Genomic DNA, 22,921 nt, shown 5'->3' on the forward strand with positions numbered 1-22,921 from the left:
AAAATTTACTCCTAAATTGGCATCATTTATCGTTTTTAAAAGAAAAAAAAAGCAAATGACATCATCAATAAATTAATTATATGATTACCTGTTTTTTTGATTTATATGTGGATAATTAATCCTATTAATTTCATTAATTAACCAGATCCTTTGATGCAAAATTCGTATAAATCAATGAAATGATTTTTTTTTCGATCACATTTTGCATTTTATGGAATACATTTTACAGATTTTCACGAATTTTACTGATTACAAAATTCGATAATTAAAAAATTGAATTTGAAAAAATTAAATTTCTTTGAAATTTATTTTGTAACAAATTATAAGAAATCCTTGAAAAGCATCAAAATTTATTATCAATTTCTTTGTTTAACACATTTAAATTCAAGATTTGAAGATTGAATTTCAGAAAAAAGAAAAAAATTACTTTTTTAAAACTTAAAAATTTTCATACGTGAAAGAATTTGTTGTCTAATTGAATTACACACATTAATTAAATGCCTATTGATCGCGTTATAAGTTAATTAAATTAATTAAAATTAATGTTGCAGTAAATATCATTCTCTTTAACTTTTAAGTGTTTATATTTTTCCTTTCCTGTTGCTAATTTTTTTTTTTCCTTTCTAATTTCCAGTCTTATTTTTTTTCCAAAAGTTTTCAGACAAACTATTTGTGCTTTGACCTTGAAAATAACGTTTGCAGAAGATGAAAGAAATTTTGTTGAATTATCCTTTTCCGGATGGAACATTTCCGGATGAAACAACGAGTTATGTTTTAAATTTTAAATAAAAATAAAAATTTTCAGCATCACCTTCATCGGGATGCCTTATACGGACGACGAGGCGAGTCATCAGAAGCTGCCATACTAAATGTTAAAGCCGATATCAGGTATGAAACAATGGTACTTTGAAGTTTATTGGTTAAAAAAAAGAAAAGAAAGGTAAGTTTGTATGAGTTGATAAATAAATGGACAAGATTTTGAATCAACCTGTTTTTCCAAAAGCTACCAGGTAACCTGGGATTGTACCAAAATAAGGTATGGGTAATTTCTGAGCTATAATCTGACATTAACTTAATTGTAATTTCAAATTTGCTAACTCACAGGAATTTGTATCTTATATAAACTTATTTCTAAATTGTAGGATGATGAATGAAGCAGATGTAGATCAGTTTGATGACGATTTTGAGGATGAAGAAAGGCTCATGCAAGCTGATCGTCCATCAATCATTCATAGGACACGACATTTTAGGCAGCGCAAAAGACGAAAAGGTATCTATCTGTAATTAGAATGTGTTATCATGATCGTTATCATTATCACGATCGTTATCATTATCACGTTGTTGTTTTGATCAAATTAGTTTATTCAAATTAAATCACTTTATTTTATCAAAAACTTTAACTTACTATCAGGATAACGATCGTTTTCTGCTTTTTTTTTCTCCTTTTAAATAATCTTTGGAAACTGATATTACTAATAATTTAGTTCTTAACTTATCCTTTCCAGGTAAATAAACGAAAAAAAAACTGAATAATCGATAATTTAAATCTTCAAACTATTACTATTAGTTTCACAATTTATTTATTAGGAATAGCAATTAAGATTCAACTTTTGCTAATTACTTATTGATTGATCAATTAGCTTGGCTTTTGTTAATTAGCGTTATATTAATTAGTTGTTGAAAATTGTCTAAATTATTCAACACAATCAGCATATGTTTGACATTATATTGCATAATGATGTCAAGTGTAAGTAAATAAAATCTGCTTTAAAAGAAAAAAAAAGCAAAAATAAAAACGAAAATATTTTAGTGATAAGCTTTTAGTATCTATAAAACAACTTATCAATAACGATATCAGTAAATTCCTTTCCCTATAAGTGTACATCAATATATGTGTACAAATTTGATAAGAAATTAAATGATAAATAATAATAATACATGTCTAGACATAACAGAAAAGCACGTAACTGATATAAATAATATTTTATCAATCACTACAATCAGTTAAATTTCATTTCTTACGCATCATATGACCTCTAGCAATACCATCATATAATATATATTATGATCTTATCACAAAAATCTTCAACGACAATAATAATTTGAAATTTGACATCAATTTTATCCAAATTTAAAATTTTATTCATTGGTAGCAAGAGAAAAAATTTCTATAAAATATTTTAATTTAAATATTTCAAAATTTTGGATTAATCTAACTGTTAGCATGAAATTTGAAAAACAAAAAAAGAAAATAAAAATAAAAGAAACCTATTGAAATTTTGAACAATTTGTTGCTATATTTAGAGTAAAATGAACCAACTAATGGTAAAATTTATTTAAAAAGATTATTTTAAAAAAAAGACAAAGAAAATTTCAAAAAGAAAAAAGGAAAAAAAATATTTAAAAAGTAGAAAAAGACGATATTTCTTGGTTTTAGCAACGATTTATTATGCTTAACAAATTGTTTAATTAATATTAAACTATAATTTATGCTAAATTTCAGGCTGTGGTATCTCAAGGCATGGCCATCAACAAATGTTATGTCCAACACGAAGCACACATCATTATGATGTTTGCATAACATCCGAACAGCTTTGCGACGATGTTACTGATTGTCCTGGTGGTGAGGATGAAAATCCATCAAATTGTCTCTTTTATAAATCTGTAAGTTTTGTACTAGTATTTATAAAAAAGTTAATAACTTAAAGTAATTTAACTTATTTACTTTTAAAGGCAACTTATTTTCCATTGTTAAGAGTTGCAAATTTTAATATTAAATTAAAACTTTTATTTGATTTATTATTTTCGTTTTGTTTTTTCGTCATCCTAAAATTTCCCACTTTTTTTCCTTAATAAATTTTTATTTCAAAGTTTTAATTCAATTAATTTTCCAGATAAAAGAACAATTGAAACATATTTACAATACTGTACTTCTATTAGCCGATCATGCTGCCGGTCAGAATAGCCATCGTGAATTGTAAACGACATCATGAAGACTTACTATTTCCCATACTTATCTCAACTATGATCAAAGACTTATGGGACAAATATGGACAATATGGACAAATACGAAGAAAGGTAGACAGAGAAAACAACATCGATTGGAAATTTCATATGGGCGCAAATATCCGTCTGTTAGGAAACAAAAAAAAAAAAAAAAATTTAAGAGAAGAAAAAGATAGAATGGAAACGGAATATTGGAAACCCCTTCCCTCCCAAAGATTTTACTTGTTAGTTGATCTCATTGTTTACTTGTCATTATGCCTGACTTAACATATATTTGCACGACTTTTCATTAATAGTTTATTTGTATTTCATTATAAAAATTTTATATCCTTCTTTGCTGAAAAATGGTTTAGCAAAGAAATCAAATCAGTGAAACAGGCTCAATTATGAAAGGTCAAAGTTTAATGTGATTTGACGGAATCCGAACAACTCACATTAACATACATTGTATCACCCAAACAGATTATAATATCCGTTAAATTTAACCATATAATCCAAAAAATATTATCATATTTAGCACGACTTTAGAGAAGGATGTCAAATATTTCACAATGATAAGGAATCAAAAATTTCACCTTACCCCTCATCTGAGTGGTAACATAGCCAACAATTCTCTGCTATAATGTCTAGAACGGAAGACTGGGAATTTAGTAGCTTAAGAAATGAAGAAGAACTGCATCTAAGCAAACATGCTATCAAAATACTTTGAACTTCAACAGAGTTTCAAAGACAAGATTCGAATGTGGATCTCCACGGATATTGAAATGTGCATGTATTGATGCATGTCAAAGACATGGCGGGAACGTTTTATTAAAGGAGCCTAATAATACTGATATATCACCGAATATAAAAACCGCAGCAACCGCAGAAAAGATAATGTGGAATCATTTTCCAAAAATGCAGAGAGAAATCAATAAGTTGATGAAAAAGCAACTAAAAGTTTGCAACGAGTTTGTTCAATACCGAATAATATCGTTGAATCACTCATTTAAACATCAGATAATGAGGCTAAATTGATTCCTGTACAGGATAATGATGGCGATTTATTTCATTATCAGACGTCAACAATGATTTACTGGTTGACAAAACCCTAATAGACAATAAAACTATAGCGCACAATTGGGTGAGTTTAACTGATTACTGGATGGAAACAATTATTTGGCTACATGCTCACTGAAATCAATTGGAGTGAAAATAACTGGCCTAAGGACAAGTCCAAACTTAAAATTCACCTAGCTTGGAACAAATCTACGGAAATAGAATGATAAGTTGAAAGTGAAGTGATATATGATAAAAAATGGATGGAAATATCACGTTAGTATGATTCCTTAACAACTACTTTATAATAATATAATAATAGCATTATCATCATCAGGGATGTTCAATGTTCCTTACTGCGTTTCGGATTGTTCACTGCAACATAATGAAAAAGGATGATAAGAGCGAAAACGGAAACACCGACTAAGTTCGAAAATATTGCCAATTGTACGTCTGTTATCATCGTATTTAATGTCTATTATCCTGAAATGATACGAAAAGATATCAATTGTGATATTTATATTTATCTGACATCTGATAGAAAATGATTTTATGAGAAGCAATCGTCGAGAAAACCTATATGAAAGCCGTGAAGAAAAAAAAAAACAAATTTCTCTTCACAGTCAACCATTCTTGTTATTCTTTCTTTTGTATGCACTATTAAGAAAAAAAAATACTAATTTCTAACAAACCTGACTTATCAGGACGTTCTCAGATTGATTGATCACTGACAACTGACACAGCACTTCGCCACCAAATTTATTTCTGATCTTGGTAAAGAATCAAATTAATTGAGAAATTGGAGAAAAGAAAAGAGAATTTATTACAGGTCATTTATATATACGAAATGAGGACGTAACATAAAGTAACACTGCAATGAAACTTTCACAGAATAACTTGTACAAAACACACAAAAATAATTAGAGATAATGCAATACCAGTTCTTCATCCCGGCTTCCTAAACTCCCTCAATAATAAAACAATCTTCTAAACTAATTGCAGCGTATCCTAAATTAGTCAGTGTGTCATTTGACACGTGTAACTTTCACCATACTACACAATGTTACATTTCTTCATCGGCTACCTGTAAACGAATTTCACATCGTCAATCAGCAGTTTCGTAATTTCTAGCATCTTCCAAACATCAGCCTTATTGTGCTTCGAATACTATCTACAAGATTTCGTCAATCGAATATGGTTGTCTGTAAATCCAGAATTCCGGATGTCATAACCATATTTATCAAACGTTATCATATAAACACTTCTATCGATATATTGTATATCGATTATGTTTCATATCTCTACTTTTCGCGATTTCTAGTAGTAATTTTTTACAAAATCAAAATCAAGAAAAGTAAAATTTCAAAGTGAAAGATTTGCATTACTCAGTCTCTGTTTATGAGTTATTTTTCAAATCTTAGCAACTCTTACATGCAATCTGTAATTCAGTTAATTCTCAAAATCTGATCAGTTTCAAAATATTCATCGACAGCGTCCTACTCTTCAAACTCATGAATTTTCACTTCTAGAGAAATACACATGAAAATCTTAACAATCATAAAACAAACATTTAATCCTGAATTAAATCAAATCCCCGAAAACACGATGAAATCGGCTACTTCTTGTTTGCATACCTGATCCAGGCAGTTTTCACAGTGGGGATTGTGAAATATAGGATTGGTAATCGATAAATGTGTCCGCTAATGTAGGGGATGCTGGCGATCATAACCTGCGGTGGAGGGATTTTTTTTTTGGGTTGGTTCTTTCATTTTACGTGAAATGTTCGGAACTACCGTTTTTCCTAATTTAATTCGGTTCAAGCGCTCGATAAGACGTCAATAATGTGCCTATCATAGGTTTCATATGAATGTGCCGAAATGGTTTAGTCTCACTGTTGACGGAATGATGTCATTTTGATTTCTTGTATTCTTTACCGGGTTTTTCTGCTATTTCTAGGTTATCGATGTCATCGATACATTACAAATTCAAAGCAACACTCGAATACAAAACATTAGTATTTGATGGTTTGCATATATCGGTCACTGATCTGAAGAAGGAAATATGTGAAAAGGAAAATATCAAGGTGGGGAATCCGTTATTTTTTCACTCACCTAGTAGGGATTGCAAAATTCGGCAAAATTTAACTAAAAAGGGAACGTATGGAGGATTCTCTTCAATAATGAATGTATGGTATTCAATTTCTAGTTTAACCTTTAAGTTAAACAACAGTATAGTAGTGGTATTAGTATTTATAAAATGCAGACAAGTGTTTATGATTGAAGAGAGCAAGGATATTACTGTCACTACGCTCGAAATCATGTAATGGGGATGCATTATTGTCACTAATTTTTGTGATCACACATGCTGTCAGATGTATGTAACTTGGGAGACGAGTTGCAGAAATATTTTGGTGGGGAGTTTTCGGAGATGTTTTAGCAGACATATTTTCTAATTTAACTGAATTTTTAGGCAGAATCCTTCGATTTGGTGTTAACAAACGCCCATACAAAGCGACAATACACGGGTGATGAGTTAATTCCGCGAAATTCATCGGTAATCGTTCAGCGAATACCACGTGATAATGCAGCAAAACTTCCAAAAGTGCAGTAAGTTTATTACTTAAGTTCGACTTGAAAGAAGTTCTTTCCTCCATACATTGTGTGATTTTCAGTTAATTTTCCTTTAATTATTCATTAGTTACATTCCTTTGTCAATATGGAAGAATTAATGGCTCAAAATCTTTTCCCAGGGATACCACAAATTCAGGGAACATTGTGTGATTTTCAGTTAATTTTCCTTTAATTATTCATTAGTTACATTCCTTTGTCAATATGGAAGAATTAATGGCTCAAAATCTTTTCCCAGGGATACCACAAATTCAGGGATTGTGACGAAGCCTACTCCAGCTGAAACATCCGTTGTTGGGCATATTGATTCAGTAAGTATAAGCTTTCCGTGTTTTTATTTTCGAATAACATCGAGTTGACAATTTTATGAATTTATTAAGATTTTTCAAATCGTGTTGTTATGTGGCATCAATAATCTTCTTCAGGAAGAATTCGACAAAATGACGGAAGAAGAGCGTTTGGCACATATAAAAGAAGTGTCTACATACAAATATTTGCCTTCAAAGTAAGTGATTAGTTGTTCTTGTAATCTCTATTAATGTGTAGCTTCGTGGTTCAATTTGATAAAAAATAGTTGGGTGAAAGCCTTATTTTTATATTTAAATGTACTTTTAGAGCACAGAAATTCTATGCACTAAATGATTTTGTACTCTGTAATATTGTCGCGTGACACAAGATATTGATATAAATATACCCTGAATTCCCAGAAATCTTTCTTTTTCTCATTCTAGAAGTCTTTGTTTTTCTCATATCTACAATAGCATTTGTTATGACTTTTATTTGGGGTTCTTTTATAAGTCTGTAAATAACGATATCAGATTTCTTTAGAATGTGAACGTCATCATTATGTAAGATGTTTTTAGACATATCTCGCGTGATCTAACTGAATCTGAAACATCTGAGAAAACAAGATATGATGAGAAAACATAAAAGGGGTGAGGACAGAGTGGGCAGAAATTTTTATGCACCAAATGAAGGATAAATTTTTTCCAGCTTTCAAAAGAAGACATCTTCGATAATGTCTGGTCCGCCGCCACCAACTTACGTATGCAATCGATGCTCACAGTCAGGACACTGGTACAAAAATTGTCCAATGGTAACGGTCATTCTATATTTACACTTTTACGTTCTATCATTTAATATACACAGGAAAGATTTACTGTTTCACATGTACACATTTGTTCATTGATTTAAATGGCATAATTTTGATTATTTTTTTTCCTGCATACTTCAATTTTCTAGTACGGGTATATCATTCGTTAATAATTATTATTACATATTTTCCATGGGTTAATCGTTATCACTCTTCTATGAGTTGATGTTTTCCAGTGTCGAATTTTCGTTTTCATTCGTTTCTTTGTAAACAGCAGTGAAACTGTAACAGTTCTTGTCATTGAATGGTGAAGGGATGGAGAAGGGTAGGCAGACAAATCATTTCCGAGAGAGATTAAGGAAAATGTCGATTAGGATGAAGATTGATAAAGCAAAAATCATTGTCATTTTAGACATCGGAAAGTAAATTACGATCAATAATGTTTGCTTCAACACTTTTTAAGCACTAAATTTATTTTTCTTGGTGATTCTGATGAACTTGGAATTGTAATTATATAATTTAAATGATCTCTCAGTCTCTCTCGGTGTATTTCATTTTTTCGAGTAAGTTTTGTTTACCACCGATAAAAGAGATAAATTGTACTATATTCTTCGCTTATTTTCTTTTCCTCCCTTCATAAGCATTAGTATTCTCGTTTCGAGAAAACAAAGTTTGTTTCACAATATAAATTGAAAATGGAAGAATCTCCGATGATACGATAATGGATAAAGGTCTACGTTACGGAAAGGAGACACTGTGGAAGAAACATCGAGAATGCAGTGATGTGCTAGTTTTGAAAATAGTCTGTTGTAAGCTTAACCGAAAATTTGCTTCATTTGCATGATTTAAATCATTGATAGAGTAGGATTTTTTGAATGGGAATGGTAAATGATCAGGAAGGGCAAAATATTACACGGTTTCCAGTGGGAAACGGCGTTATCAAACTCGGAGTTGATCATCGTTTTCAACAGTTATTTTTGTTTTTTATTAAATGGGAAGGCTGTGGCATTCTTGTAGCATTCAGAATGTCTAAAGTGGAAAGATTTGATGAGGTGTGTGGAGATATGAATGGTCGATACAGATCCTTTAGGTTTATCATATTAGATAGAGATCCGCAGTTTATTATGATGTGAAAAAAACGTGCATTTCGTTTGTACATTTATAATTTCCTTCGTTTAACATTCTGTAAGTCGTTGGACAAATGCACAAGTTGGATACTTTTTAAATGTATGTGCGTTATCACTTTTTGTGCAATAACATTCTTTTCTTTGATTTCATGAACGTTTCGAATTTAAGCATCAGATTTAGGTTTTACCAAAAAATGAAAAGAACGTTCTAGTAAAATCGAAACGTATATGGAGTAAAAGAATTTTATGACGCATAAAATTTGATATCACACATTGAAATTCCACAGTAACTAACATTTTACATTATTGCTCCACTGACATGTTTATTATTTGTTGGAAGGCTGCTACATCTCCGATCTTTGTTCGTTAGTCATAATAGAATAAAAGATATAATTTCCTATAATTAGGATGCAGTTGCAATGAAATATCGGAAAAATCCGAAGTTAATGGAAAAGTTGAGTTGGGCGTTTGAGAGCAGAAATCTAGATAAATTCAAATTTAAATGTAATACTTGAGTCCAAGCCTGTTTTTTCAACTCCAAAAGCAAGTTGATTCCCGAACTTTTCAGTAATTTAAGCGAACTGATTCCAAACTACGACTAGGGAGTAGTAGGATTTATAAAATTATTACATTGTTTCAGATCTCGAGTTTCTTAATTTGTTGCCCTTTCAGGTTGTACATATGTGTCACCATTTCAGGTATTTCTAAACATATGGTAAGTCATTTGATTTATTGTTACAGCGATTTCCCTTCCATGTTAAATAAGTTCCCCTGCCTTTTTTTTAGTTGAATACACGTCGCACAACGGGTATAACCATGGATGAGTTGATGGAAACAACATCGGATGATCCGCTAGCAATGTTGCATCCATCGGGGAAGTATGTTGTGCCAATAATGCACTGGAAAGCACGCCAAAAAAAGCCTGAAGTTGCTAAACTGGAACCTGAGATACGGTATCTTGCCAAATTTTGGACTTAAATCGGTTCCATAACAAACCAATGTATATGAGCTTACTGGGACAAAATCCAACCGTTCTAGTTTTCTAGAAGGATTCTAGGAGATATACTGCTCATCTTATTCGATTATCGTTTGGTGGGAAGGGATGAAATTAAATATCGGTTCTCATTTCCAACTTCATTATTGCCTGGCATACTTTAATTCTTTTTGGTGCCCACATTAATAGATAGGGTGCTTAATATGGTAACCACTACCAAAAAAATGGACACTTTATAAGCCAGTTAATCATTTGGTTGTTACAGTTAGTCAGCTTCATAGAATTACTAATTTCATTTCATCTGTTTTGTTCCACCTGGATTTTGTCCTTAATTTTGTAACTAAGCAGATCGCCATCTTTTTTATTCCTAATTTTTAAAAGTATAATTTGATAATAGGTTTTTCTTCATTTGCTCTGAAAATCCAAAACCTCAATTAAAGTAAACTGTGGATTAGTTTGCATTGCTCGAATAACTTTGGTAGCATCTTCAAAAATTCCAGGGAAATACCGCCGGAGTTAAAGTGCCCAATATGTTCACAACTTTTGCGTGATGCCGTCTTAACAACTTGTTGCGGTGATAGCTTCTGTGCGGATTGCTTACAGCAACGTTTACTTGAAACACCGAACGCAAAATGTCCTGGAACAAATTGCTTCCAAACTGCTGTATCTGCCGATAAACTGGTGCCGAATTTAAAGGTTCAAACCAAGTTAAATCGAATTTTCAGATTTATGTTAACTGTGTTCAGATTTTATTTGGAACTTAGGGACGGAGGTAGAAGATTTAACTATATTGTCATTACTATATGTTTTATTAATTCGAACTGAACAGCTATCTCGAATTTTCAGATGCGACAAGCTGCTGAAGCATTCAAACATGGCGCAGTTCATAATGTAGCATTTGAGAGCACAAGTGAGTGGTGTTTTTGAGAATAACGCAACATGAATGTCATAATAATGGTTTATTAAAGAAATAAATTTAGATAATTCACCACGTGTTGACGATCAGCCGGTTCAGTCGGTTTCACGCGTGCGTATTGGCTTGAGTGGTCGTCCGCAGCAAGTTCAACCTGCAATTGTAATTCATCAACCGCAACAACAACAACAGCAGCAACAGCAACAACAGCAACAACAACAACAACAACAACAACAACAAGAGGCAGCGGCTACTCCTCCGCCACAATCACAGGTTTATTCGTTCTGTATCTTGTAGGACTTAAATTTTTTGAATGGAGGACGGTTTTTAAATAGATCGTTGGTTTCTAATAAAGTATGATAACATTCAGCAAGTTGTAATCCTGCCTATGAAACAATCGTAGTCGAGCGTCTGTTGTTTCCCCTACATCATTTGGAATTTTGAAACTACATGATATGTGTTACTTTTATTCACATTCATCATCTCGAAATTTTGTGATGCATTATTTGCTTGAATTGTGCTTCACGTGATTGTGTTTTGAAATATATCGTCGTTGTATAGATAGTTGTCAATTTGCTTCAGGAAATTCGAGATTCCCATCAAAATGTTGCATAATATAAATACCGTGATGCTACAAATTGAAAATGAAGTAGATACGTTAGAAATCAAATTGTACATTAATGTGTTTTATTTTGCAGATCCAAACTTCACCACCAACATACATCATTCAACCCAGTACGAATGTCGCAATTCCTGCCACTCTGCAATCTCAAATGGCCATAAAACAATTTCCTGGGAATGTCGTCATGCCAGCCCCTGGAATAGCACCAGCACCAAGTCAATCAAAACTTATTGCGCCTACTGTTGTAGTTCCAAATGTACAACAATTATCCGTCGCTCCACCACCTCTTCCTTTGCCGGTAAATGTTCATCAACCACCTCCCGGTTACCCAACCATACTTCCACCAACTCAGCCAATACATGTTACTACTAGTTCATCAACAGAATCTATTGCATCAGGAACACATACTGCCAGGTACTATTGTGTATCCTTTCAATCCGGAACATGGATTTGTATCAAACATTTTACGAGTTCAAAACATTGATTTTTTTCCAGAAGTATAAGTGCCGCGCATTTAACTGCATCTCCGCTTTTGCTTCCACCAGGTGTGCAGCCACCACCACCAGGTATATGTTGATCAGCACTTGTGTTTTTGCTTTAGGCAATAAATTTGAATGACGGAAAGATGTAAAAAAAAAGTGGCTGTTAAACATTGTGGCTTTTCAGGACTGTCAGCAGTTATCTTCCCACGTGTTCCAGCCCCACCACCTATCAAGGATGCTTGGGATGAATATCTGGAACGAAAAGATAAAGTAATCATTTTATCTCATCCACTTCTACTCTTTCTAGGAAGTTACTAACTTGTACAAAATACCAACTTGTAAACTCATTGTTGGTTTTTCTATTTTCGAGGGACTGTTTTCAGAAAGTTTGGTTTTTTTCTGTTAACCACAGTTTTTATAGGAAAGCCGCCAAAGAGCCGCTGCACCGTCTTCACGTCGACGCCGCCGCTCTACACGTAGTACCTCATATTCAAGCAGTAGCACATCTTCCGAATCATCAAGTGAATTGTCACGATCTCGATCGAGATCATCCTCTCGGGATCGGAATCGATCACATCGCGATAAAAGACGTAACGATGGTCGTGAAAAGCATTCTTCCAGAAGGAGAGAGTAAGTTTTTATAAAAGAAATTTCTCTTTTGTAATTTTTGTCTTGTCAAGATGTTCTGGGCGTATATGAAATTTGAACTGCTAAGAAACTTGTTTCTAATTTGTCGACAAATTCAAATATTATCAAATATGAATTATTTCAGCTCGCGATCACCGTTTCGTAGTTCATATGCGAGCACACGTTACCATCGCGATAATCTACCGTCATCTTTTAATCTTTATCAGCATACATCAGGTTCTGCGGCTATCGGCTTGCCAGGGGCATCTCTTATTCATCATCGTATTCCATCTCTTCTAAACAACTACTCATCACAGTATACATTAAATCAAACAAGCCAGACGGCGAGTTATAATTCTTTCAATAATGGGCCAGTCCCGAGTTATCGGTCATCGAGAACATATTTGGAAGAACGAAGTAGAAGACATTCACCGAGGTATAGTTGAATCCTGAGGCTTTCTTAATATTTTTCTTGCATATTTTCTGTTTGTTGAAATGAATGTTTTCAAATTATATTCAAAAAAAAATCGCCTTTTTTAGATCACTACAAAATCGACGAAGAAATGAGAGTAGAGAACGAGAAAACGACCGAAAGGAGCGAACTGAGGAACGTAGACGAGGAAGGGATGGTGATGAAAGGATACGTCGAGAAGATCGTGAACGGAGAGCAAAGGAGGATAGTGACAGAGGAGAAAGACGACAAAAAGTTTGTCTCAACATTAATTTTTTCGAAACATTTATGAATACTAGTTTTGCGAAAATGTGATTTCACAGTTCTCTACGAATTTCTTTTTTTTTAGAAGGATAAATACAAGCGACGCCAAGAAAAAGAATCGAAAGAGGTAGAAAATGCAACGGAGGGAAGACAAGGAAGTACATTCAAAGTGCAAGAGGAGAAAGATGTCGATGCCGTTGACCTAAAAGTAATAGTTGTAGATGAGGAACCTAAAAAGGAAACTACTCCACAGATCGAAAATAAAGGAACTGAAAATGACGTTGGTGATGTTGAAAATAATGTGGAAAAAGAAAATGGTACAGTAGATGAAGCTTTGCCGGATGGAACAGCAGCCGAAAGTGTTGTATTGGGTTTCCGAACTAATCATGATGATGGTTCCGGAGCAGAAGCTGAAAATGAAAATGAAGGATTGGATGATGAAAAAGAAACTGGCAATATTATTGCCGAAGTGATAGCAGAAGAAAAGGATAGAAGTGAAAAGAAAAAACACAGAAAGAAAAAGAGGAAACATCGAAGACATGAAGAAGATGGACCGGAAGATGATGAAACTGGACGTAAGAAGCATAAAAAGCATAAGCGTAGTAAAGAAGAAAAAGAACAGCGAAAGCAAGAAAAGGAAAACGACGTGAAGAGCGTCGAAGGCGACGACTAGAAAGAGAAGCCGGACAAATGAATGATGTTGAAAGTGTAGAGAATAAAGAGAGCGAATATGAAATGAGCAGCGTTGTTAGTGGAATGATTGATAATGATCATGAAAATGAAATGACCGCTGACAGTAAGACAACTGTGCATGAAGCGAAAAAGGCTGCTGCGTCAAAGCCTGTAGAAGTGACAAATTCCGGAGTAGTGATGCAAAAATTTGAAGAGAAGGCGATGAAGGAAAGTAAACCAAGAGAAGGACAGGGGAGCTGTGGAAACGGAAGCAAAAGTAATGGAAAAGAAGGGCGAAGTGGTGATAATTCAAGTCTCCCGACGAATAATGAGCGAAAGAACATGAGAGAACGTCCTAAACATGAGAAAGATCGGAGACATAAACGTGATTCAAGTCGTAAACGGGATGAATTGAAAGATGATTCTCGAGTTACTAAAAAGAAGAATGATGAAAAGGAAACCAGAAGGAATGAAGAGAAGGATTCGAGAAAAGAAGGTGACAAGTTTCGAAAAAATGACAGGAAAGACGAGAAGATGACAAGCAAGAGGTAGGAACACTAAGACATTTCTTTGGTTTCTCATATATATTTTCTGCCGGTTTTCCCCCGAAATTTGATTGCACGAATTTACTGAAATTTGTTGGTTTTTTGTCATTTTTCCGAATCCATGTCGGAGATTTAAGGTGGGACAACAAGGAAGGAAAGACAAAAGGTGAAAGAGAAGCAAAGCGATGTGAGAATGCTGAGAAAGTTGAGCCGGAACCCACGAAAGAATCAAGACGTAAGGAACATGGTGAGAAACGTAAAAGTGATGTAAGTGTTTATTTATAGTTATCAGTTTTATCATTTTCAAATTTTGCACCTGGAGTTGAAGAACATTCGAAACTTGTGCGTTCAAATGCGAAAATTTCCAATTCATGTTTCAGGCTAGTCGTTCTGATCATAAGCGACCACGTCTAAGGAGCTATGGTAGTCATGATGAACAGCGTAGTGATTCCAGTAAGTCAGATCAAAAATTCTTATCGGAAATATCTGATGTGAAGAAAGTTGTTGAAGTCAATGAAGTTGATACAGTGGTGCGGAATGAAACTGATCCACTGTTGCTAAGTCAGAAAAAAGCAGGCTTGAATTCACGGACATCGAAAGCTGTGGACTCTATTGATGGTACTGAAGGACATGGAGCATCCGATCAAAAACTACTGGATGAAATTAAAGTTTCAATCGAGAAGGAGTTGGAACGGAAAGTTGAAGCGATACCGACTTCCAGCAATTATAATATGCCAAATTTGACCGTGGAATTGCAGTCGGGGGGTGAGGTCAGTTTTTATTCAGTATGAGTGGTATTTCGCAAACCAAGTGTCGCAATAGTACTCGATGAGATTTTTCCCATTTCAAGATAGTCTATAGTGGAGATAGGGAAGACGAAAAAGGAAAAGAAAGGCTCTGTTCAATGCTGTAAAATTTTTAACGTTTTCTTGAAACTAACGAAATCATTTGCACTTGACTAAAGCATCTGTTGACTCTCCGCAAAATGAGTAACTCTAATTAATGAGCACTGATTAAAACTAAAGATTGATCGTACTTTTTTTGTAGAAACGAGTGACGCGAGAAAACATTTTCGAAGGCGCGATACCGCATTTCAACGCACGCCAAAAGATAAAAATGATTCTGTTATCGGAAAGCGAGCGTAAAGCTGCCGATCGATCATCTAAAAAGAAGACCGGGAGTAAAATGATATAGAACTCTCCTTCTGTCTCTCTCTCTCTCTCTCTATATATATATATGTATACATGTAGTACAAAGAAAGAAACTGTATAGGTAAACCAAATAGGCGGGCAATCTTAAATTCGAATTTATCAAATCTTATTCGTAATATCAAGCAACTTAATACCTGACATTGATTTCAATGAAATTTCAGTTCATTCTTATATGAGCTGTATTTCTGTAAATAATCTACATTGTCATTTCAGTTTTTATACAAGTTTCTAGCTAAATATTTCTGAATCTCCACTAATTCCAAAATTTTGCCGACATCATTATGTCCTATTTCATGCTGTTCAAATACTGAAATGGTCAAATAATCCCACCAAGTCCATTACAATTGTTCTTCATGTTGATGAAATCCCAAACTTACCAATCTCTAGTTTATTGCGGGAAATCTTTTTGTTTGTTCAAGTTCATATTTCTAGAAATGAAGTATATTTCTCTTTGTCGTTTGCCTTCAAACGGATCAGTAATCTCGAAAACGCTGTACGGTACCATCCTTTACTTATTATCCAGTATATAATTGGAGATGCATCACTCACAAAGTAATATGTATTCTTTAATTGTAGCTGTTGTTTTTGTTGTTATATTTGAGATAAAAACTGCTTTATTATCCAAAAATCTTCTGAGCAAAAAAACAATCGTCTTTATGGTGCAATAAAAAATGGCTGCCAATTAACTCAGTGAATTTCAAGAAATTAGTCGAGATTTACAAAATTCATCATTCAAAAAAGAGTATGATATCTTGCGAAAGGAACTTGTACTAAAGGAAATAACTTTCAGTGCAACAAATAGCGGAAAGCAAGAATCATTCAGGAATCCATAGCGTTTTTTAAATAAATACTATAAAAATTGCCAGTGTTATGATATTACTGTAAATTTTACAGTATTATATCTATGAACAATAGCACTGCAAGGTTTATAAATCAGAGAACATCTATGAATCACACGAATCACACCAAATATTACAAAAGTACAAGTGAAGTTTACAACAAATTAAATGGGCAACTATAAAATAAAACGCGCAAAGGGGATTTTCTTGGAATCATGGCATGATGTAAATCAAAACAAAACCCAGATACCCTGCAGTATTCCGACCCTCATAGAGATGAATGGGGGGAGGGGGCGGGGGGGGGGGAAAAAAAAAGGCAGAAACAAACGAATTGTTACGAAATCAAAGCTTTCACAAAATATAATCCGTTGATAAAATTCCATATGGCTTCAGATTTTTGACAATTTCGCTCACCTCCACATCAGGATCGTAGGCAATTTCCATCTCTCCATCCAAATTTTCAATTAAGTGTACTTTATCCGATGAGTAAACCATGATTTCACCATCCGCATTGCACGGCATATAGCACCTAAAATGAATTTTGAAACTTTTTCAAGTTTCCAAGTCCTGCACATAAAACTTCAACAGAACAATCTTTACTAAAAATCCACACAATTATATCAGCTTATCCCTTGTCCCTAACATTTCATTATTTATTCAGTACATAATTCGATGGAATTATCTGCTTCTGTAGTCAATATCGACAACATATCCTTATTATTTCGCCCAAGCATGCAGATTTATTCAATTATGATGCTGAACCTATTATTACTTTCTCGTAAAGACAGGTAACTGAAATCTCTAGAAAATAAAGATTTCTGTCGTTCCCTAATACTTTGAAAATTATTCAATTTTTATCTGTAACGGAAAGCAAATTTTGATCCAATGAAACTACTGGTAGAAATATCAAAATCTCGTGAAATTTGAAAAATATAGGCAGAAAGAAAAATGGAATAAAATCCAGAGAAAACAAAATACAAAAGAAAAGAAAATGGAGTGAACATAAGAAAATACGCAAAATAAAGAACAAAAGATGAAAATTGACTGAACATACCAGCTATTACATTCATCGTCTAATTCCGATGTAGAACCTCTCGCTGGCTTAACACGTTTGAAGTTGGCACTGGAACGAATTTCATCAATTAAATTCTGTGAAATTCGTCGTCTTTCTTCTTTTGTAGTGTAATCAGCTAAGTCGAGTAGCGGTTTGTTATGGACATATTCGTGAATCATTGATGTATTCTCATTTATACACTCTCCGGTAGTTTCCACGGATTCTTGAGGTTCCTCCGTCTCATTGTTCTCCGTTCGAGCCTTCTTCATTGATGGTTCTTCGCCAGAAGCTGCTTGTAAGAGATCAAGCTCCTCAGCTTCTTGTTCATTTTCAATAGTTTCGTGTAAGCGTTTCTGTTCTAGTTCATCACCCCTTTTCCATACACCATGTAAATCGCTTTTCAGGTTCTCTTCCTTTGCACTAACAGTCCAGCTTCCATCAAGTTCAACACCTTCAGCCTCAGCCTCCAGCTCTTCGACAGGTACGGGCTCGTAACCTTCAGGTATTTCCTCACTCTCAAATACAACGTATTGACCATCAGCATCTTCGCCATATGTGTACAGTACAGGACCGTTCACTTCATCCGGATGACGTTGTCCACGACGAAGTGAACCATCTGCTGATAAACTTTTTGCTCGATCAATTCTACCCAAACGATTCTGTCGGAAGTATGATTTGCGTACACGACTCCACGATGGATAAATTTTCGGTAATTTATTACTTGAAGAACCTTCCGTGGACGCAAGATCAATTGCTCGATAGAAACCCTGAAAATGACCCCTTGTTGTATAGGAATGTTTTTTATTTCGACTATAACTCCATTTGCTCTTTAGAAATAGTGCTATCATATAGTTATTAACTTGTCAGAAATAATGCTATTATGGTTAATTCTCTTTTTCAGTGGAGAGAAGAGAAACCTAAAGAAATTTTACAATATCGGAATTGTTTTTCATAAAACCCAACCGCATTATATGAAGCATATCAAATGATGCTTAAATCGTATCCTGAGAGCAACACAGAGATGATTAGCAGTTACTATGATCAGGAAAGTGATGAATACCTCAGCGTATGCTGCTTTCGGTGTTTTAAGACCTATACGTATGTCTTTTCGATTTGCACGATCCAAACTGGTTGTAGTTGCTTCAATTCGTTTGGTTGGTTTGCAGTCAGGATGGTGTCGATGATGTTTGGTACCCACAATACGACCATTTTCCATAATCAGATATGCTTGAGGTGCACTTTTGTCATTTCGACGAAATTTGAGGCATTGATTGCACCGATAGTAGCGTTTTCTACCATCGCCTGCAACCCGAACCAATGCATACTGTCGGACATTTTCATCGTCAATTGGAACTGTGACGATTGTTTCATTTAAATTTCTTGACAAAGAGTAACTGTAGGTGTATGCTTCCTCATCATCAAGTCTGAAATATATATTTTGATATTTACAATTTTCATTTAAGTTTAAAATTTCCATCACTGTGTTGTAGAAATAGATCTATGACAAGAATAACCGTCGAACACTCAATTCGCTTAATTTATTCAGTGACGCTGCAGACTTTTTTCCAAACCTTAACGGAGAAAGACTAATAAGTTTCCACAATTACCAAAACTGAATTTTTGAAAAAAGGAAATGTCTTACTCGTCTGCTCCAGCCCGTCGTTGATGATAACCTCGTTTACGACGTACTTTAACATTAACCTGAAAAATAGAAAAAATCATCATGTATAAGACGAGAAACCACCAACTTTTTTTCAAAATTAGTAACTGTGGTAAAACAGCATACCTTACCCTTCAGTCGTCTAGCAAGAGTCGATTTTGAAATAATCAAACCAGCTTCGTCTTTTAACAGTTGACTTAAATCAATCAGTGATGTTATCTTTCCCTCCAAATAATCTTCAATCAATCGCACGGCCACACTATCTTCGCCGAATTCCTCATCCAAAGCTTTCTCCTTTCCTTGATTAGTATCATCTGCAAGAAAAGCTATAAATGTTTAACCTATGAAAAAATTATAAATGCTTAGTTATTGACAATATAGTTTTGAAAAAATTAAATTTAAGATGAACATTTTAAATAGATTCATCAGTGATGATGCAACAGTTGTTCAACAGTTGATCTTTGACTTTATTACGAATTCGTATTCAAAAAGTTGATTACAGAAGTCCCGAATGACTTTTTGATAATAGAGACATTTAAATTCTCAAATCTGTCCAGTCACGAATACATTTTCAAATAAATCCTAATTTAATTAAAAACTCCAATTTAATTAAAAAAGTAGACTTCCACTCGATGACATTCTCTGGCACTGTTTGTTTTCACTTCAAACACCACCAAATCTCGCTTGCTTGTAGTCTGAAAAAAAGTAAGGGTATTATTCTTGCCACTATTAATTGGAACGTCCCGTTATCGCTAGTGCGATAAGTATTCATGTAAATGAATAAAGGATATATCTAAATGAAGATGAAAGATAACAGCATTTCGAACTAAAAGTAACACGTACCATTTTTATAATGTGAGGCAATAGAACAAGAAGAATATTTCCAAATTTTGGATTCAGCTAAGGTATTTTTGTAGTACCCGTTTCAGGTCCTAAGGGAAATTCAGTTGCAAAGAGGGAATGTTCGCAACAAAAATTTGTGTCGTATGAAAACCTCGATATCCCGGTAATCAGGGAAAGGAGGGAACTATGTATGTAACTGATCTGCCGTATCATCCAACAAATCATCCGTGATATGCTAATTGGAAAACCTAAGCAGTCAGAACGCTTAACTCGTTTATTTCAGACTGGTCAATTTCAAGTTCAAATTCCAAACTACTCTTCCATCCCCCTTACAATAGCTGCTTTGTATGGAATACCCCTTTCACTACTATTACTAATCGTGGGCCTTGTATTTTCCGCTAATTTCGCATAACTACTAATAGCTTTTTTAAATACTTCACATATAAAAACCAGGACTTTCATTAAAGCTACAAATTTGCATACTTAACAGATGGAAAAAAACATTATGCTCCAGTCTATGATAATTTCGCTTTTTTTTCGATGGTATAATCCAAAATGCTCCAGTACTGAAGTGTAAGCTCTTCTCCTCACATCTATTAATATCATGTTAATATGATAATTTTATGGTGTCCACTTTCCGTATTTTAGAGAACTATTTTGACTTTCTAATATCACTAAAAATTATTTACTCTTCTAAAGCTCGTTTAAATATCAGAAGTCTATCTCAACTTCAAAATTCTTCACAGAGGTTGCTGAAACTACTGTAATCTCAGACAAATAATAAAGCGGTAGCTGTGCTAACAACGATTAGCACTCAGCCAATCTTTACATAAGTCATGCTGAATAAATGCCATATGCATCCAAAGTAGGAGAGATTAATCCGATCCATAATCTAACCACTTTACCATAATTAAGAGCATCGAACAGAAACGCGAAAAGTTCCTGTTCTAACACATACACACACACCACACAGGAACACACACGCATACATACACACATACATATGCAGACACATGCAACACATACACACACATACATGTAATGCTTCGACCATCATACGTAAATTTTACACACGAGCTACGTGTGTATCTTACGTGAATTCTCGGAATAATTGTCACTCCGTTTTGTATAAATTCCTAAAGTGATTACAAATCAACAAACGTAACTGTACTAAAAGCTAACTTTATTCTCAAACTTCGAAACTATTTATTCTCAAATTGTTTGGTGTTGAATTTCCAGCAGTGTCCTTTCTGTGTACACAGAGACAAGGTGACATAAATCACGTCACGTCACTCATGACACGTGAGACACGCAACGATCCCTCCTCTTTTCACTATGGTACCAAACCGACCTAATTTCACACCGCGTCATTTATGAAATTCGCCACGAATCAAACACGCACAAGCAAAGAGAGAAGAATGAAAAGACAAAAGAACCAATGAAAATTCTTCGTCTCTCCCTCTCTCTCTCCTCTTTCTATCATGAGAAATGGAAAACGAGAGGAGAGGAGAATGTATTGCAGGAGAGAAAAGCAAATGGAAGAGTATAGCATAGAAGACGGGAGAAAACGGAAGTGCATGAGAAAAGAGGAGAACTGCAATGGAAGCAAAAGAAAAGAAAAAAGGTATTCACAATAATCGATAATAAAGATGGATATGAAAAGATGGGGAGAATGTATGAGGGAGCCAGACATCGAGACAAATGAGAATTCAGCTGTTGTTATAGAACACTGTCGCTGTGACGAGCATGCTTAGCATTTCGCCACAAATGGGTGGAGCCTAATCTGGGGGCGTGACTTTCCTCTACCTCTCTGCTCCCGCCATTGTTCACGTTCTGTGCAACAGTCGCAATTCATGGACGTCGTAAATGTGAACGTGTAAACGTGTAAACGTGTATATGTGTATATGTGTAACATGTAGTCCGTAAACTACGTGCGACTAATCTGGCGTACGTGTCGTGTGAACACGAATTTGTGAACACAGATTATGTAAACATGGATCTAATAACACGTAGACACGAATACTCTTTTCCTTTGGATTCTAAGATACCATGTGTTCTTCCTTCCTCATTATTCCATAACATAGAATTATGCCGGCATTAACGCTTGAATTACGTCGCTATTCATTTTTTATTGGGCCCAAAATACGTCAAGTCTTCCCACACCATCAGTTTGTTAATATTTGCGTGTTTACAACTTTTTATTTTACGTATTTAAACATTTAGGTTATGAAGAAATTTCTTGGTAGTATTATATTATTTGTTCATTCTCGATGTTAATTAATCAGTTCAATGATCCATCCTATTTGTTATTACACTTATTATATCAATTATTTAATTCATGTGTCTGTTTGCTTGTTTACTTACATCGTGCACAGTAATAAAATGATTTTTTAAAATACAATACATTTCACCGAAATCATATTGACTTAATTTTAACTATTCCATAATTGTTGATAGTACATTTATCCGAAATGTAGCTGTGTCGATGTTTTGCTTACCAATTAAAACTGATTTGTTTACTCATAATGGCTTGCTCATTAATTTGTTTATTTGATATGTTGTATTTCAAAAGAAGAGAATTTGTTATTTGCAAAATATTTTCTTTCATATAGCAATATGAATATATCGGATTAAAATATTTTAAATTTTGGTTCACTTCGGTTAACCTTTCCTACTTAATCCTAAGTTCAGTGAGCTTAGTTTTTAATGGAATTCAAATGTTTGGTTTCGTAATTTGAAACTGCATTATATGTTTCAATACGCATAATTTCGCACTTAAAACGCATAAAATTTCCAAGGATTCAGACTGCATATTTCATTTGTCCGCAAACATTTTGTCGCGATATCGACGAG

At 34.1% G+C, this 22,921-nt stretch overlaps 5 protein-coding genes across 6 annotated transcripts in view; 4 read left to right on the forward strand and 1 right to left on the reverse strand.

The window, feature by feature from the left end:
* The window catches only part of LOAG_18153 (hypothetical protein), a 6,554-nt gene extending 3,266 nt beyond the window's left edge, over positions 1 to 3,288 (forward strand). Inside the window, exons 3-6 of the mRNA XM_020450819.1 lie at positions 806 to 888; positions 1,143 to 1,270; positions 2,504 to 2,664; positions 2,895 to 3,288. Of these exons, the coding sequence (XP_020305455.1) occupies positions 806 to 888; positions 1,143 to 1,270; positions 2,504 to 2,664; positions 2,895 to 2,981 (459 nt within the window). The 3' untranslated portion in view covers positions 2,982 to 3,288. The remainder of the gene's footprint in view (positions 1 to 805; positions 889 to 1,142; positions 1,271 to 2,503; positions 2,665 to 2,894) is intronic.
* Positions 3,289 to 5,990: 2,702 nt separating this feature from the next.
* LOAG_18154 (hypothetical protein) lies at positions 5,991 to 8,124 on the forward strand. Its single transcript, XM_020450820.1, has 5 exons — positions 5,991 to 6,127; positions 6,514 to 6,650; positions 6,910 to 6,982; positions 7,097 to 7,176; positions 7,665 to 8,124. The coding sequence occupies exons 1-5, from the start codon at positions 6,008 to 6,010 to the stop codon at positions 7,858 to 7,860; spliced, it is 606 nt and encodes a 201-aa protein (XP_020305456.1). The 5' UTR covers positions 5,991 to 6,007; the 3' UTR covers positions 7,861 to 8,124.
* A 1,434-nt stretch (positions 8,125 to 9,558) lies between these two features.
* On the forward strand, positions 9,559 to 13,917 carry LOAG_18155 (zinc knuckle family protein; the record flags this gene model as incomplete). The annotated part of the gene is made up of 11 exons (XM_020450821.1): positions 9,559 to 9,844; positions 10,386 to 10,581; positions 10,732 to 10,795; positions 10,866 to 11,071; positions 11,497 to 11,834; positions 11,916 to 11,986; positions 12,087 to 12,172; positions 12,324 to 12,532; positions 12,675 to 12,965; positions 13,070 to 13,235; positions 13,330 to 13,917. Exons 1-11 carry the CDS (start codon positions 9,708 to 9,710, stop codon positions 13,915 to 13,917), a joined length of 2,352 nt encoding a protein of 783 aa, XP_020305457.1. The 5' UTR covers positions 9,559 to 9,707.
* A 17-nt stretch (positions 13,918 to 13,934) lies between these two features.
* Positions 13,935 to 15,655, forward strand: LOAG_18156 (zinc knuckle family protein; the record flags this gene model as incomplete). Its single annotated transcript, XM_020450822.1, has 4 exons — positions 13,935 to 14,464; positions 14,599 to 14,728; positions 14,842 to 15,231; positions 15,509 to 15,655. The coding sequence occupies 4 exons, from the start codon at positions 13,935 to 13,937 to the stop codon at positions 15,653 to 15,655; spliced, it is 1,197 nt and encodes a 398-aa protein (XP_020305458.1).
* A 1,159-nt stretch (positions 15,656 to 16,814) lies between these two features.
* Positions 16,815 to 20,198, reverse strand: LOAG_04741 (the record flags this gene model as incomplete). 2 transcript variants are annotated; one of them, XM_020446670.1, is made up of 7 exons in its annotated part: positions 20,069 to 20,198; positions 19,849 to 19,920; positions 19,352 to 19,539; positions 19,208 to 19,266; positions 18,626 to 18,989; positions 17,566 to 18,332; positions 16,863 to 17,040 (listed from the first exon to the last, which is right to left on the reverse strand). In XM_020446670.1, the coding sequence occupies exons 2-7, from the start codon at positions 19,862 to 19,864 to the stop codon at positions 16,863 to 16,865; spliced, it is 1,572 nt and encodes a 523-aa protein (XP_020303018.1). In that variant the 5' UTR covers positions 19,865 to 19,920; positions 20,069 to 20,198. The 2 variants fall into 2 exon arrangements, with proteins under 2 accessions (XP_003140326.2, XP_020303018.1); XM_003140278.2 differs by lacking the exons at positions 19,849 to 19,920; positions 20,069 to 20,198 and having other exon boundaries at positions 16,815 to 17,040; positions 19,352 to 19,625.
* Between the last annotated feature and the right edge of the window lie 2,723 nt (positions 20,199 to 22,921).

This window comes from Loa loa (assembly GCF_000183805.2).
Source record: "Loa loa unplaced genomic scaffold supercont3.208, whole genome shotgun sequence".
In the NCBI taxonomy this organism is placed as follows: Eukaryota; Metazoa; Nematoda; class Chromadorea; order Rhabditida; family Onchocercidae; genus Loa; species Loa loa.

What these genes read in the sequence shown, in the direction of transcription:
- LOAG_18154 (XM_020450820.1), top strand. Translation starts at nt 6,008, where the DNA reads ATGTCATCGATACATTACAAATTCAAAGCAACACTCGAATACAAAACA. An exon ending in GCAAAACTTCCAAAAGTGCA is followed by an intron (nt 6,651 to 6,909) that starts GTAAGTTTATTA and finishes ATCTTTTCCCAG; the next exon opens with GGATACCACAAATTCAGGGA. An exon ending in TACAAATATTTGCCTTCAAA is followed by an intron (nt 7,177 to 7,664) that starts GTAAGTGATTAG and finishes AATTTTTTCCAG; the next exon opens with CTTTCAAAAGAAGACATCTT.